Raw genomic sequence first — 14,251 nt, 5'->3', positions numbered from 1 at the left:
TCACCTCATGGTTCTTCGGAGTGGGTATTGGCATTCTTTTTACAGTTGAGGCTCAGAGAGGTTAAGCAACTTGCCAAAGATCACAGAGATTACAAGTGGCAAAACTGGTTTGCAAAAGCAGGTCTAAATTACTTTCTCAACATCTGTGATCTTCCTCTTACTTGGAGCTTTCTTCCAGGGTGGTGAGTCCTAAGAGAGTCTTAGCAAATGGGTTTGGGGTGTGCAGAAATGGATCCCTCAGCCCTCGGGGCAGCTGAGTCAGATCTTCAGTTTGCCTCTCAGAGGCTACAAAGCCTTTGCCATAGTTTTACGGTGTAAAAGGGACTTGGAAGCTGAAGCTGAAGAGTTTCAAAGGTCATCCAATCTGAAACCTGAACCTGGTTAGGTTCCTCACCACTAATCCCTGATTAGCGTGTAGTGTGTTGTTTGCAGGGATTGAACATTTGAGATGTGAGCGATATCAGATTAAAATTCAGAACAGGAAAGAAATGATCCACAGATCACAGAACGTATTTTATGGGGAGCCACATTTTCTGAATTTTGAGTTGTTTCCTAAACATTTATTCAACACGTTGGTTGAGCACCTACTAAGTGCTAGAAATTACTCTCTCTGCTGAGGATCCAGTTGTGAATAACACGAGTTCTTTTCTGAAGAGAACTTTCAGAGATTTATAGAAAAGGAACACTTACAGTGCTTGGGTGGTGGGTCTCTGTCTTCCCATCTAGTAAATGGAGTAATGACCTCTAAGATCTCTTGTGCTTCCAAAATTTTATCATCGTATTCCTGTTATATATATGCCTAACTATTTAGAGTAAGATTTGTAATGCCAACAGACATCTTATGGACTTTCATCCCTTCTCACCTGGCTTTTATTCTCTAGGATTAATGATCTTCTCTCTGGAGGCTGGTTTTTATTATTTTAGATAACTAGTGCCTTTAAAAATAGAGCTCTGTGCTAACACCACTTAGTGTTACATAGAGAGCTATAAGTTGGGTCTGCTCATGTTTTCTGAAGCAGAGCCATGCAATGTATGAGGATGCACAGTGCTTTCCTGGCCAGTAAAGCAGGTGTTCTGCTGGCCCCACCACCAGGCGCATGTAGTACATGTTCTAAGGGTTTTATAGTTTCTGTAAGACTTAACTTTAGATCCTTGTTCATTTTACTAACTGTGGGACCCTTGGCAATTCATTTAGCCTCAGTTTCCCCATATCTAAAATGTAAAAATTTAACTGCCTCCCACTGGTGACTAGACTTAATTCTTGGATTTAGAATTGAAAACATAGTTAAGGGGCTCAGTCTTGAGTTACCATCAAGACATAAACACATTGCACACACATGCCTGTGCACACACTCACACGTCTAATGTGACCATTATTCACTATGGAAGATAGTGTTGCATCAAGAGTTACAGTTATTTGTGCCGGGTGTGGTGCCGCAAGCCCGTAATCCCCGTGGCTCCTGAGGCTAAGGCAGGAGGATCATGAGTTCAAAGCCAGCCTCAGCAAAAGTGAGACACTAAGCAACTCAGCAAGACTGTGTCTTTAAATAAAATACAAAATAGGGCTGGGGATGTGGCTCAGTGGTTGAGTGTCCCTAAGTTCAATCCCCAGTACCCACCCCCACCAAAAGAGATAATTATTTGTATAGTTCATCAAAATACTCCTGTATTTTCTAGTGCAGGGATCAAAAAGTCAAATGTCTATAGAGCCAGGTCCTTAAATGACCAATGTGACAGGGTGGGAGAAAATTGACAGTTTAGGCTCCATGGGAAAGGCCAGCAAAACACAGTCTTAGTGTCAGGGAGACTCTGGAGACTAGTGGCCTTTTGGGGGCATGTGCTTCATTTGAAGGAATGGCCCCGGTTACCACTGCCCACATCACTACAGTCACTAGAGCTGGTTAAGAAGCCTCGATATAGGGGCTGGGGTTGTGGCTCAGTGGTAGAGCACTTGCCTAGCATATGTGAGGCACTGGGTTCGATTCTCAGCACCACATATAAATAAATAAAATAAAGGTCCATCAACAACTAAAAAATATTAAAAAAAAAAAAAGAAAAAGCTGGATAGTCTGTGAGGCTGCTGCTATTAAGTGTTAATTACTAATTTAAAAAGTTTAGACATTTAGACATCTTGGCCCTTGGATGGGCCAAGCAGAACATCTCTGTAGGCCAGATTTGGCTGTGGGATGCCTGTTTGTGACCTTGACCCCAAGCTTGAGCACGTAGTTGATAGGTACCTTGGAGTGCCCTGACACCTGGGCTGCCTACTCGCATGGTTTTGTTTCTTCCAATAAGATATCAGCGCTTCATTTTTGGCACCACATCTGGCTCCAGTCTGGCCTTTGGACTGTCTTGAGCTCTGGCCTTTGCAGGTGTCTGATGTCCTGCCAGTCCATGGGCTGTTTGTTCTCCTGTCATGTGACCGGGTGGCTTTGTGTACACCTGGGTAGCATGGCTTGGGTGGGAGGTGCTGACGGATGCATATTTACTTGTTGGAGAAATAAAAAAAAATGTTGTTTCTTCACTTTTATTATGGCCTCTCTTAAAGCCTCGTCATTTTTTGACAATACGTGGCCTGATTCCCGTTAGGATGCTGCTTCCCTGGATCAGAGGGCGGATCCTGCTAACCACTGTCAAAGGCCCATCTGTTTACCCAATCCTAAGAAGTCCCCAGAATTACAGGATTTTATGATCATGTTTTCCCCTTGGGATCAGATTGCACTTGGGAAGTAGCCAGTGGCTCTATGGCTGCTTGAATGAACTTTGGACAAAACTCTGCTCACCTCCTGACCCAGCTTAAACCTCTCAGTGGTTTTGTCATGTCTAGTTGCAAAAACTAACACATTTACTAATATTTACTGGATATTTTATAAACTATCTCAGTCTTCACGATCAGCTGTGTATCCTGAGAACTATTATAGAAAGTCCTGTTGGGTGATAATAAAAATGAAGTTCAGAGCGGTAAAGCAACCTGCCCAAAGTCATACAGCAAACATGACAGGGGAGAGAAATCGGGTATGAAATCCCATTTGCCTGATTCCAAAGTTCATGGTTAAACCAGGAAAAAAATGAGCAACTAACCCTGCCGGAGTGGGTCACGTGGCTAAGTGGATCCTCTATCAAAGAGATACTTAAGGTCTTAAAAGATAAGTAGGAGTTTACCAGCGGTACTTTAATACAAATGTTGGGAACAGTGCAGAGTTGTTAGGAAGACTGAATGTGATTGTTTGTGTGGGAGCTAGGACATGCTGTGCACACATGTGATTCTTGCAGTGTCCTGGTTCTGGGTAGCCATGCTATGAACAAATAACCTTGGTTCCTAAGGGAGACCAAGGCAGTGAGAGCAAGTGGGCCTGTAGAACTCCATCTCAACATCCGAGGAGGAAGTGTATTATTTGTTCAAGGTTAAATGCACTTGGAAGAGCTCTGTAGTTGACTTTTTAGATTGGTAAAGCCTGCGCAGGCATTGCTCGTGTGTACTCAGCAAGAAAGGCTAACTGTTTGTCCCCATCTCTGAATGAACTTTAGAGTCAGATGGTTCTATTACATATCCTAACTGTTCCTCTTTTCAGCAGAGTGAACACAGAAATTGCAACTTCTCTGACTCTTTGTTCTCGGATGTGTTCTAGCAATTAAGTTAGAAGATTGTATTGTATTAAGAGTTAAATCAGCTAATATAGCCAAAGGTCCTAGCACATAGTAGATGCTCAATGAATGCAAATTCATGCCCAGCCTTGAAAAAGAAGAAGGAAATCTCGGGAAGAGACTCAGCTTTACTAGAGTGGAGGTGTTACCAATCCTGTTGCCGTGGTAGTTGCATATTACTAGAAATAAAATATTTTATTTGTGACATCTTTAATGGAGACAAAGAGGTCTGGGGCTCTCTCAATGAGAGGCATGGACTAGGTCAGTTGCTGATCAGTTCATTCTATTTCCAGGTATATGTGATAATCCTTTTAAAAATCTTAACTGAAAAGGTCCAAACAGCCAAAGCTAGAGATTTCAAGAAAACTGATATTATTTTAAAGCATAAAATGTTTTCATTGAAATCACTTTCAAATAAAAAAAAAAAAAGTTCTTCACAACCATGAGAAGACTAAAGGCAAGTTTCTCTTTGTCACGGAACCTGAGGCTTCCTGAAGGTGGGAGACGCAAAAGTAGTGTGGGGTCTTGGTCCTCTTTGTCCCCAGCACCTAATGCAGCGCCCACCTTTTGTAGATTGTCCACGTTTGCTCACCGAATTGAACTAAAGGAGTCAGGAAACCTAAGCACCAGGTTAGCTTGGATCTGCTGGCAGTTCCTTCCTTTGTACCATGTAACTGCTGTTGGTTTCGACAGTCTTCTTTTTGTGAGAAAGGGCCTGGACTTTCTAGCACTGAAGAATGAGCATTTGTCAAGGAAAATCTCTAGCCCCAGAATATTCCTGTTCACACCAGCCAGCAGCAAGTGTTTTTCATGGCAGTCTGTTTCAAAGGTGAAGAAATGCCTTCATAGGAAACTTCATCTTGGCTGCTCTGGATTGTGTCCAGTCTAAAAATCTGGACAAATATTGTAAACCAAAGAAAGTTTGCACTCTTCTGAGACCAGTAGCAATTAATTACTTTAAATAGAAGCGCTGTCACTTACAAGCAACATAAATATTTGTATTTTGAACCTCTAAGTCGTAGCTGGGTTGACCATTCTGACCTTAAGTGATTAAAAAAAAAAGGCAATTGGTCATATTTGAACAAGGAAAGGGGAAGGTCAGGTCAGGGAGGAAGAAAACATGCACCAAAAGAGAGGCAGACCTGGGTTCAAATCCCAGTGACCCAATTACCCATTTGGGGACTTTGGAGAAATTTATAAAGTTGCTGCCTTCAGTATTCTGTTGGGTACAAATGAAAACAACGGTCTACAACTTCTTGTAGCTATTATAGAAATTAAATAAATCAATTCCTAACTAGACTTGAAAGTAGAACTCCAGTGTCTTCTGTCTGTATTTCTGATTTTGACCTTAATTGGTGCTGTTTGCTTGCTCTGCATTTTAGTTGACCTGCTTGATCTTTCTGATTCTCGGTTTTCCCATTTGCTAAATGGGTGGAACTGCACCTTCTCATTACTCTGCGCTGTAGGTAAAACATGTAAAGTTCCAGTCACGGAGTCCGACTAGCGGCCTAATTTGAGCAATTATGCTGTACCAGATGCCTGCACATGTACTCTGTATCCTGTATTATTTTGTGGGTAGGTACGTAGGCTTTCTGCAGATGTTAGTTTAATTATTGCTCTTGCAGATCCTAGACTTTGCTCATTTTAAGGTACCTACAGATTGGTTTAAGTGGAAAATTGGAGAACTCTCAGAAAAGGCACTTGAAAGACTGGGTACACAGGAAGGATGGGAAGCCCCCTCTCTGTCGCTTTCTGACTTTGGTCGTGCAAAGACTGGAATCATTTCTCTTCATTCTCTCCCATTCTCCCCTCTCTTTTCGACCTCACCGAGGGCTTTCTAAACAGCACCTTGAGAGAAGGAGGCTGTGTTTAATTTTGTGCAAATGTGAAGCTGTGGCTGCAGGGAGTAGGGCTCGGGGCTGGGTCACTCTGGTAACACTTCCCACATGACTTTATCAATGGGTGGGCCACGAAAACTTAGCCTGTGTTTTCTTACACCCCACCCCCAAACCACCCAACCTGCCCAAGTGTTAGTTTTTCAAAGCCAGAGAAGTTTCAAAGGCCTGAACCCAACACAGGGGCCTTTCTTCCTGCTTTGATTTTCTGCCCATTAAGTGTTTGTCAGTGAGTTCGTATTTCGCCTCCTCTGCAGCCTACACATCCCAAGAAGTCCCTGGAGGTATAGGAAGTTAATTGACCTTGATTAAAAGAAGAAGAAAATGCTTGAGTCTGGTTTTAGGATCACCATATTATTATTCTCTCTCTCTCTCTCTCTCTCTCTCTCTCTCTCTCTCTCTCTCTCTGTCTCTCTCTCTCTCTCTGGCCCTGCTCTGCAAAAAGCTCGTAATGCACAGTTTATTATCAATAAATCTAAAGTCCAGGATATTGGCTTCAGAGTTTTGACTGGATTAGATGTGTGTGTGTCTAATCAGCATGTGTGTGGTGCATGGCAGTGAACGTCAGCACGTGTTATTGCCTTGATGGTTCCAAAACATTTTCTTTTTCTTTTTTTCCTTCACAGGCCATGAGAGTTAACTGAGCTTCAGTTAATTTATGAACACTCAGGTGCCTCCTGCTCTCTAGTTTTAGTGACTCACTTTAGAAAGTATTCGACATTTAGAGTCGGATCATTTGAACCTCATCCAGCTCCATCGCTTACTCTGAAAAGTCACTTTAATCTCTTTTTGAACCTTAGGGTAGCTTAATGTATTAGTTTTTATGACAGTTTCTCCTATTATCCTTTGGGCCACTGGAAGGGGACTTGGCATCTTTTCATCTTGGTAGCTCAGCCAGTGCCTAGGACATAGGCATAGCCAGGTTTGTCCGACTTGCAGTGGTTTATGTGGGGACCCTCAACACTGTGTAGGCAGAGAATAGTTGTCAGGTAAGTGCTGGCTGTTGGGAGTCTTGGTGCTCTTCTTCCCCGGCTTTCCTTCGTTTTCTATTTGTATTTCTCCTCCACCCCTGGAGCAGAGTCTAAACTTGTATTATAAAAACCATCCGTTTTGTGGTTGCCAGTATTGGAATCCTTAAACTGCATGGATTTTTTTGAGCATTCTTAGTCCATAGCTCCCAGAAACCTCTCTGATTCACGTCAGGGTCAACTCAAGCCTCCCATCCCTTGTGGGACACCTTTGCTGATCCTGGTAGACTGGACTTAGTGCCCTTGCTGCAGTCTACACAGTGGTCTTTCCTCATACTGGAGAGATTTGAGTGCACTTATTCTGTGACTTTGTCACACCACCACCACTTCTCCAGAGTAGCTGCTGTGACAAGTCACCTTCAGCATCCCCAGTCCAGCACTGGAGATTTTCTTTAGGCAAAATGGCAAACGACTGTGGTGATGGATAATAAAGATGGTACCCGTGTCGGAAATGGAGACTCTGCTTTGGAAAAGGACAACTTGTTTTTCTGTGTCCTCAAAGCAAAGCATGGGCTTGTGTCTCTTGAGGACTGCCCAGTTGGGGACTGTTTATGCATGGCCTGTCAACTGAAGGCAATCTGAGGTTACCGCTTTCTGGAGGGAAGTCAAGATTTGACTGGCATCACTCCCCACACCCCCTGTAATACTGCAAGTTTGGAGGGGAGGCCGAAAAAGCCTTTGGGTTTTCTAAATGTTATCTCCATGCCTTTCAAGCAAATAGGCAGAATATGTTCAGATCCAGCTTCTTCTCCGTTTGTGGTCATCATCCACATAATCAGAACCGGAACCTCTCCCCAGCCATAGGCAAAGAAAGAAAAGGATTTGGATTGTTCCAAAGAGAAGGCAAAGGAACTGAGAGGACAGATTTTTTTTTTCTAGCCATCTCTGCGGGACTTTTTTCTCTTCTCCTTTTTTAACATTTATTCACTGTCTTTGTTAGGTCTCAGACTCGGTATTGACATGACCCAGTGTCATTCCCTTGAATTTCTTCCACCTAAAATTTCCTGACTGGTTTTGATGATGTCTTCCAGCCTGGACTGTAAGCTCCCTGAGGCCAGGGTCTGGGTCATGTTTGTATTCCATAACTTAATACACACAGTTAAGGGTCAATGAATATGTGTTGAGTAAGTAGATCCATGAATAAATGAACCCATCAGCTTATCATCTCAATAGTCCTAAAGTTGGATTTCATTCTTCCCATGGAGCACGTGGGAAGGGGAGACTTGGAGGTGGGAAATCACTTGCTCAAGTAATAGGGAACAGAACTGAGACCATTAACTGAGTTCTGTCAACTCCAAAGCTCCTTACACGTGTTTTATTGTCCTTAGAAACATATGTTTTACAGGCCTATCATGTGAACACTATTAAAAATAGAAGCTGGAGGCCTAGAGCATAACACAAGGGTAAGAAACTCAGAGTCTATTCCCTCCCTGAGTTTATTAGCAACGCTTTGGCTCCCAGGCACCATGGAGGCTGCAGCCGGCTCGGACTCGAAGCTAAGCTTTTTTTTTTTTTTTATCATGATGTGTGGAACTTTAAAAGTAGACTATTAATATCATACGGCTGGCTTCTCAGCTACTTTTCATAGCCAGTTGGGTCACATTTCAAAATGTTTGGGCTGTGGATTGAAGATGGGGTTTGGGCCCATATGTTATCTCTCCCCAGGCCCCCCCTGGACCCAAAATGGTCCGCTGACTCCTGTCACTTTTGAGCCAGAGCATTCCTCCTTTGCCGCCCCCCTCCTCTGCTCTGCGGCACAGAGTTCCAAGAGCTAATGGTTATTGCCTTTCAGGGCCCCTCCGTGTTTACTTTGAGAAGGTCAGGCACAATACTGTGGTGTGTCGCTGTTCTTTCTTTTCAAAGCACCAGTATGAATTTGATAAAGTAAATTGTTGTTCTAGCAGGAAGCAGTTAGGGGTCACAAAATAAATATCCGTAGAATTCAAATAAATTCAAAGAATAAAACCAAATAAATCCATGTGCGTATGCATGGTGATACATAAATACACTTTTAAGAAAGTGAGCATTTTTATCACTGCTGGTCTGGACCAAAGTAATTGAAAAATTGTGGAGTTCATGATACTTTTTTTTTTTTTGGAGGCGGTCAGGGGCTTTAGCAACGTGACATGAATTTAGTTCTTTTAAGTAAGTGCTTATCTCGAGATTTTTTTTTTCAGCTAATGAATTTCACATTTGGATGAAACCAATTTGCAAAGTTAAATTAGGGATTTAGGCATTTAGTAAGGTGGACTGAGGAACCCTAAATGAGCTAACCATTCTGAGTCTCTGTTCTTTTCACCTAGAGATGGGAGAGACTAGTGCTTAAATGGTGCTTTAAAATGACCTTTCAGGGTTATTGAAAGAGTCAATGTGAAAACACTTATAAAGTGTCTAACACACTATTGGTGATCAGTCAATGATGGTTGTTATCACCAAGATAGTTTTTGTGGTCTTTTTAGTCCTGAGGTTCAGTAAAACCCCTAGTCCTCTTACTTTGTGAGGTGGCGTTGGAACCTGATGTTGAACTTGGGCAGTAGGAGAGCAAGAAATATTTCAGTGTAGAGAACAGCAAGAACCAAGACGGTCACTGGGTGTTCTCTGAGGGGTGTGTGTGTGTGTGTGTGTGTGTGTGTGAAGTGGGTGGAAGAGGAGAGGAAAGGAGGGGAGAGGAAACTACGAAGCTGGAGAGGAGGTTCAGGTCATGGGCAACTCCTGAGGTCAGGCTTAGGGAATTTATCTCACCCTGGGCAATGAGGAGCCCTTGAAGATACTCGTGGTCAGAGCCCTTCAGGAAGTAAACTAGTGGATATGTAGGAGACATTAGGAGCCAGGAAACCAATTTGGAGACTGCATTAGTGACCTCAGAGTTATTATGGGCATGTACCTTTTGCTTCAGGGTTTTGAGGGACTTTTCTGGGCCGATATTAGAATCCATTGGCCATGACCTTGGAGAGAATGGCATCTGAGCTGGCCACTGATTACCAGCAGCAGCTGCAAGAGCCACCTGATTTTCCAGTGCCCTTGGGCTCCTCTCCAGGACTGCAGACGATGAGGCTGAGCTAGACTCTGCTGTCTTGTCAATGACTCTGAGCATTGAAAGAAAAGACTTGAAAATAGCATTCATTGAGCAGCTACCCTGTACCCGACACTGTGCTAGAGCTTTTATGTGTGTGATCTCATTTAATCATTGTCACACCTCATTTAATAACTGTGAGGAAACTGAGGCTCATGGAGATGGAGTGAGGGCTAGAGGTTGCACCCACCACAAGGAAGTGGTGGATTTGAGATTCACATCTAGGTTATCTGATTGCAAGGCAATTAGCCTTAGGGTGAGCTGCCCAAGGGGAAGTGGGTAAGAGCAAAGAAATGATGCCTTTGGAGGCATAGTGGGCATCACAAGGTTTGACTGTATTAGTAATTATTGATCCTTAGGCTGGGAATATAGTTCAGTTGGTAGTGTGCTTGCCTCGCATACACAAGGCCCTGGGTTCGATCCCCAGCATTACAAAAAAAAAAAAAAAAGGTAATCATTGATCCTTAATAATTAATGCTGGTCATTATCACCAAGACAATTTTGTGGACTTTTTAGTCCAGAGGTTCAGTAAAACTCCTAGTCCTCTTACTTTATGAGGACCATTAATTAATCCTTAATAATTAATTGACCTTTAACTGTTAGCAGGGTGTTGTGGAGCAGGGTTGTGGAAGAACCTGCCCTGGTTCTTCCAATACCCTCCTCTGAGTTTGGGGGGTAAGAAAAGAGGATGATCCCTATCATGGAATCTTCTTATAGCCCATGGATTGCTACAAAGGAAAGGAATTTAACATTGCTATCAGTGTCATTTGGAGAGATTTCTGCTGTCCTTGTTCCTCTTTGCTACCTTGCACTGATTCTTTTTTTTCCCCCTTTCCTGTTCTTGTTTTTCCCTGTATGTGCGTGGTTGCAGCGGGACTGCCCTTCATCATCATCGAGACAAGCACCATCCAGCCTTACCACCGAGGGTTTTATTGCAGTGATGAGAGCATCAAGTACCCACTGAAAACCGGAGAGACGATAAATGACGCCGTGCTCTGTGCAGTGGGGATTGTCATTGCCATCCTTGCGGTAAGTGTCGGGTCTCCACCAGGTCCACCTTGTCTTGACACTTTCCTGTGTTATGGTATTATAGGACGTCTGCGCCAACAGAGATGTGTATACCAAGCCAAGGGAGACTTCCTCCAAGTACAAGCCAACAAAACCAATGGAGAATTCTCCCAAGTAGAATTTTACTGAATGCTATTTATTGTCTGCCATTGATATTATTACTAAAAGCCCACATTTACTGTGCAATACACACTATGCACCCTTTTAAAATATTTTTCACACATTATCCTCAACAATCCAGTGGAGTCTAAATATTATTCTTATTTTTCTTCTGCAAATTAAGAAACTAAGGTCCACTGAGTAAGACTAATTTGCTCAAGATCACTTGGTTAATAAGTTGTAGAGTTGAGATTTGAACCTAGTTATCTCTTACACAGATCTGAGCTCTGGGCCACTGTGCGGGAAGTACCTTACCAGCTCTCTCGGATGTTTTCTGTGTTCTTTCCATGCTTTTTCTGCACTTAGCTTCAGTGACTATGCCACTGGTGTGCTCTGGCATAGTGTTTAGTTTTCCTGCCAGTGGCTGTGGCACCAATGTAATAGGATTTGGAGCCCAGACAAATAGCTTCTAAACCTGGTCCCCCGATAACAAGTCATAGACCTCTAAAACCAGCAGTGACCATCTTGCATCATGGTGCTGCAGTAAGGTATAAAAGGGATTATGAAAATTGAAACACTTTACAAACTCTTAATTGCTGAGCAGGTTACTTGCGTGCAGGTGTAAAGTCCAGGCTTACAGGTCCAGGGCCTCCAATAAAGGGTGCAGTCCTCATTGAGGACGTTACAGAAATGAGCCGTGGACTTTGACAAGATGCAGAGTTATTTTGAGCCATGGTGACCCCACGAGAATAGGGGTATGGCCCACATGGGCCCTACTTGGAAGGTCACCACCCTATTTTAGTGTGTCCATTTAAGGCAGAAAAGGAGGAGGATAATTGAAATCCAGTCTTGTGATTTGCAAGTCCTACATTGTCACAGCTTCCAGAATTTCCTAAGCTTGTTTTCTGCCCTTGAGCCCTGGCCATGTGGGTGAAAGGGATAAGTGACACATCCATCAGGTTTATAAATCCCTTTTGCAGATCTTTCGAATCACGTTACTGTTGAGCATAGTGTGGTAACTCAACTTTGGCCTGTATTAGAAAGCTAAGCATGAAGAGAGATAATATTTAGAACACTAAATGTGAAATAAAGGCTCTTGTCCTCATTATGGAGATGGAAAATCCAAAGCTTAGAGGGATTCTATGGCTTAAAGTCTGTAGTCAGAAAAAAATCTGGTTCAAGCCTACGCTTGGCTTATTTCAAAGCCTCTTTCCATCATGAAGACTTACATTCAAGATGGCTGCCCAACCCTAATGAGCTGCTCCAGGGGATAGGCGGTTGGCTTATCTTGCCTACTCTAGATCAGATGTACTCTGCTGATATTACAGGAACCACATTGCATGAAGTTTTTCTCCGGACTTGCCCACTCTGGGGGTTGGTTGTAAACTTTTGAGACCCCTCTTTGTTTTTTAATAACATCGTAAACCAGGCGCACAACCAGCAGTTTGAATTTGGGGAGGGGGAAGGGGCCTAGTAGAATTCTTTCCAACCTTTAAAAAGAAAAACAGTCCATTTGGCAACTGTAGTAGTTTCTCAAAGGTGGACTAAGGATCTTTGTTGTGTTCAAAAGCTGAAAAACGAAAGGTTTGATTTTACCATTTGTTCCAAATTGGTGGCTATGGAGTTGGGCTCTTTAGGAAGAATGGCTGTTCCCGAAAAAGGTGTTTGTGGTGGAAGGCAAATAATTGCACAGTATCTTGGGATCAGTTTGAACAGGTGCTTTTGACAGCTGGAGGATCAGTTAATTGAATGCTTCAAAGGAGCACGTTAGACTCCAGGAGTGTCCTGAGGTAAGAGCAGCACCAGGATGGCTCTGTCACATGTCTTCCTATCTCTACCTGGTCGTGTTCCAATCTTGCCTAGTGGTCTGCTTCCAGGCACATCGCAGTGGAGAGGTAAATTAGGAGGCTTTCTTAATCCGAATTAGGTGACTCATTGGTGCCCCTGACCCTCAGTTTTCTCATCTGTGAAGTGGGAGTGGTGTTGGTAGTCCCGAGGGGAACTGGGTTGCTGAAAGAATTCATGCAATAATGCCTGGAGACACACAGGTAGCCACGTGCTACCTGGAATGTGTGTGGGGAGGTGTGGTTCTGGGTTCTCACCTGACCCCAGCATGGGCAAAGGAAATGTTAAAGGAGCTCCTTTGAGGGCCACGTCTCTCTTCCCATCTTTCCTTAATCCCCAAGCAAAGGTCCCAGTCAACAGCTCCTCACCTGAGGCTTGTCAAGGCCAGTCTCCACCTCCTCCAGCGACGCCAGTAGGTCTAAGAAAAAAAAAAATCTGCTTTTCAGAGCTCAGCTGTACCTGTCCTCTTCCCTCATGTCATGTTGATGTTTTAATTAAAATGCTGTCTGAGGCTGGGGATGTGGTTCAAACGGTAGCGCGCTCACCTGGCATGCGCGGGGCACTGGGTTCGATCCTCAGCACCACATACAAATAAAAATAAAGATGTTGTGCCCACCGAAAACTAAAATATAAATATTAAGAAAATAGATAAATAAATAAATAATAAAATGCTGTCTGAATTCTCGGGTTTCCTTGAAGCAGACCTGTGCTCTGGGCCTTGGTTATAGGACAAGCAGAGGCGTTGCTTCCTTATTCTATGTGAGATCAGCACGATGGTTTGATGGTTTTTCTACACCTTGGGGAGACACCAGGCAAGACAATGCCACACTAATTGCTTTCCCTTGTTGAGTTCTGCTGTGTGCCCTGGACTATGTCCATGCATTTCACCCTGGAAGAGACCCCAAAAGCCAGGTATTGTTACGTTTAGCGTGGGGCAAAGGACATACAATCCAGGTCTGATCTGAGCTCTTGTCCTATGGGACATGTGTCAAGTTCATGACTTTCTTCGAGCCTCCGTAGACTTATCTGTTAAATGGAGAGAGTATGTCTACGGACTAAGGTTTTGAGAATAAAATGAGCTCCTGTCTATAAAGTGACTCAGTGCCTGGCATATACAGTCTACCCAGTAAATATTAACTATCTTTATTGTAAATGAGTAAACAGACTCAAAAAGTGAGGCGACTTAGCCACAGCAATATATCTGAGAAGAAGAGACAGAAAAAGTCCCAATCTTTCCTTGGAGTTACTGAATTAGAACCCAGGTCATTTGAGTCTCCCTCCTTTGCAGTAGGACTTTTGCCTCCTGATCTAGCTGCAGTTGCATGTCAGCTGGAGGCGTGGGTGGACCGTGGCCCCTGATGATGTCAACTAGCCTGCTTTCCTGCCCTGCCTACCAGGAGTACTCCAGGAGAAAAATGCATGCAGAGGCCTCAGAGGCCAAGTGCAGAATTTGCTTTGGTTTGCTCAACTCTGGAAAAGCTATACAACTTAACAACAGCGACACCACATTTCCCACTTTTCCATCCTGGCCATAAGAGCCTGGCTGGCTTCATCCAGAACCGGCTTCTGATCAGAGGACATGAGTGACCCTCATAGTG

General features: G+C 43.5%; 1 protein-coding gene across 1 annotated transcript in view; it reads left to right on the top strand.

The window, feature by feature from the left end:
* Plpp3 (phospholipid phosphatase 3) overlaps window positions 1-14,251 on the top strand; it is an 82,516-nt gene that overhangs the window by 30,037 nt on the left and 38,228 nt on the right. Inside the window, exon 2 of the mRNA XM_046450922.2 lies at window positions 10,513-10,670. Within this exon, the coding sequence (XP_046306878.1) occupies window positions 10,513-10,670 (158 nt within the window). The remainder of the gene's footprint in view (window positions 1-10,512; window positions 10,671-14,251) is intronic.

This window comes from Marmota monax, unplaced genomic scaffold, assembly GCF_021218885.2.
Source record: "Marmota monax isolate L192 unplaced genomic scaffold, Marmota_monax_Labrador192_F-V1.1 WCK01_AAM20220418_F8-fsc00023, whole genome shotgun sequence".
Taxonomy (NCBI): Eukaryota; Metazoa; Chordata; class Mammalia; order Rodentia; family Sciuridae; genus Marmota; species Marmota monax.
This window is presented reverse-complemented; position numbering and strand designations above follow the sequence as displayed.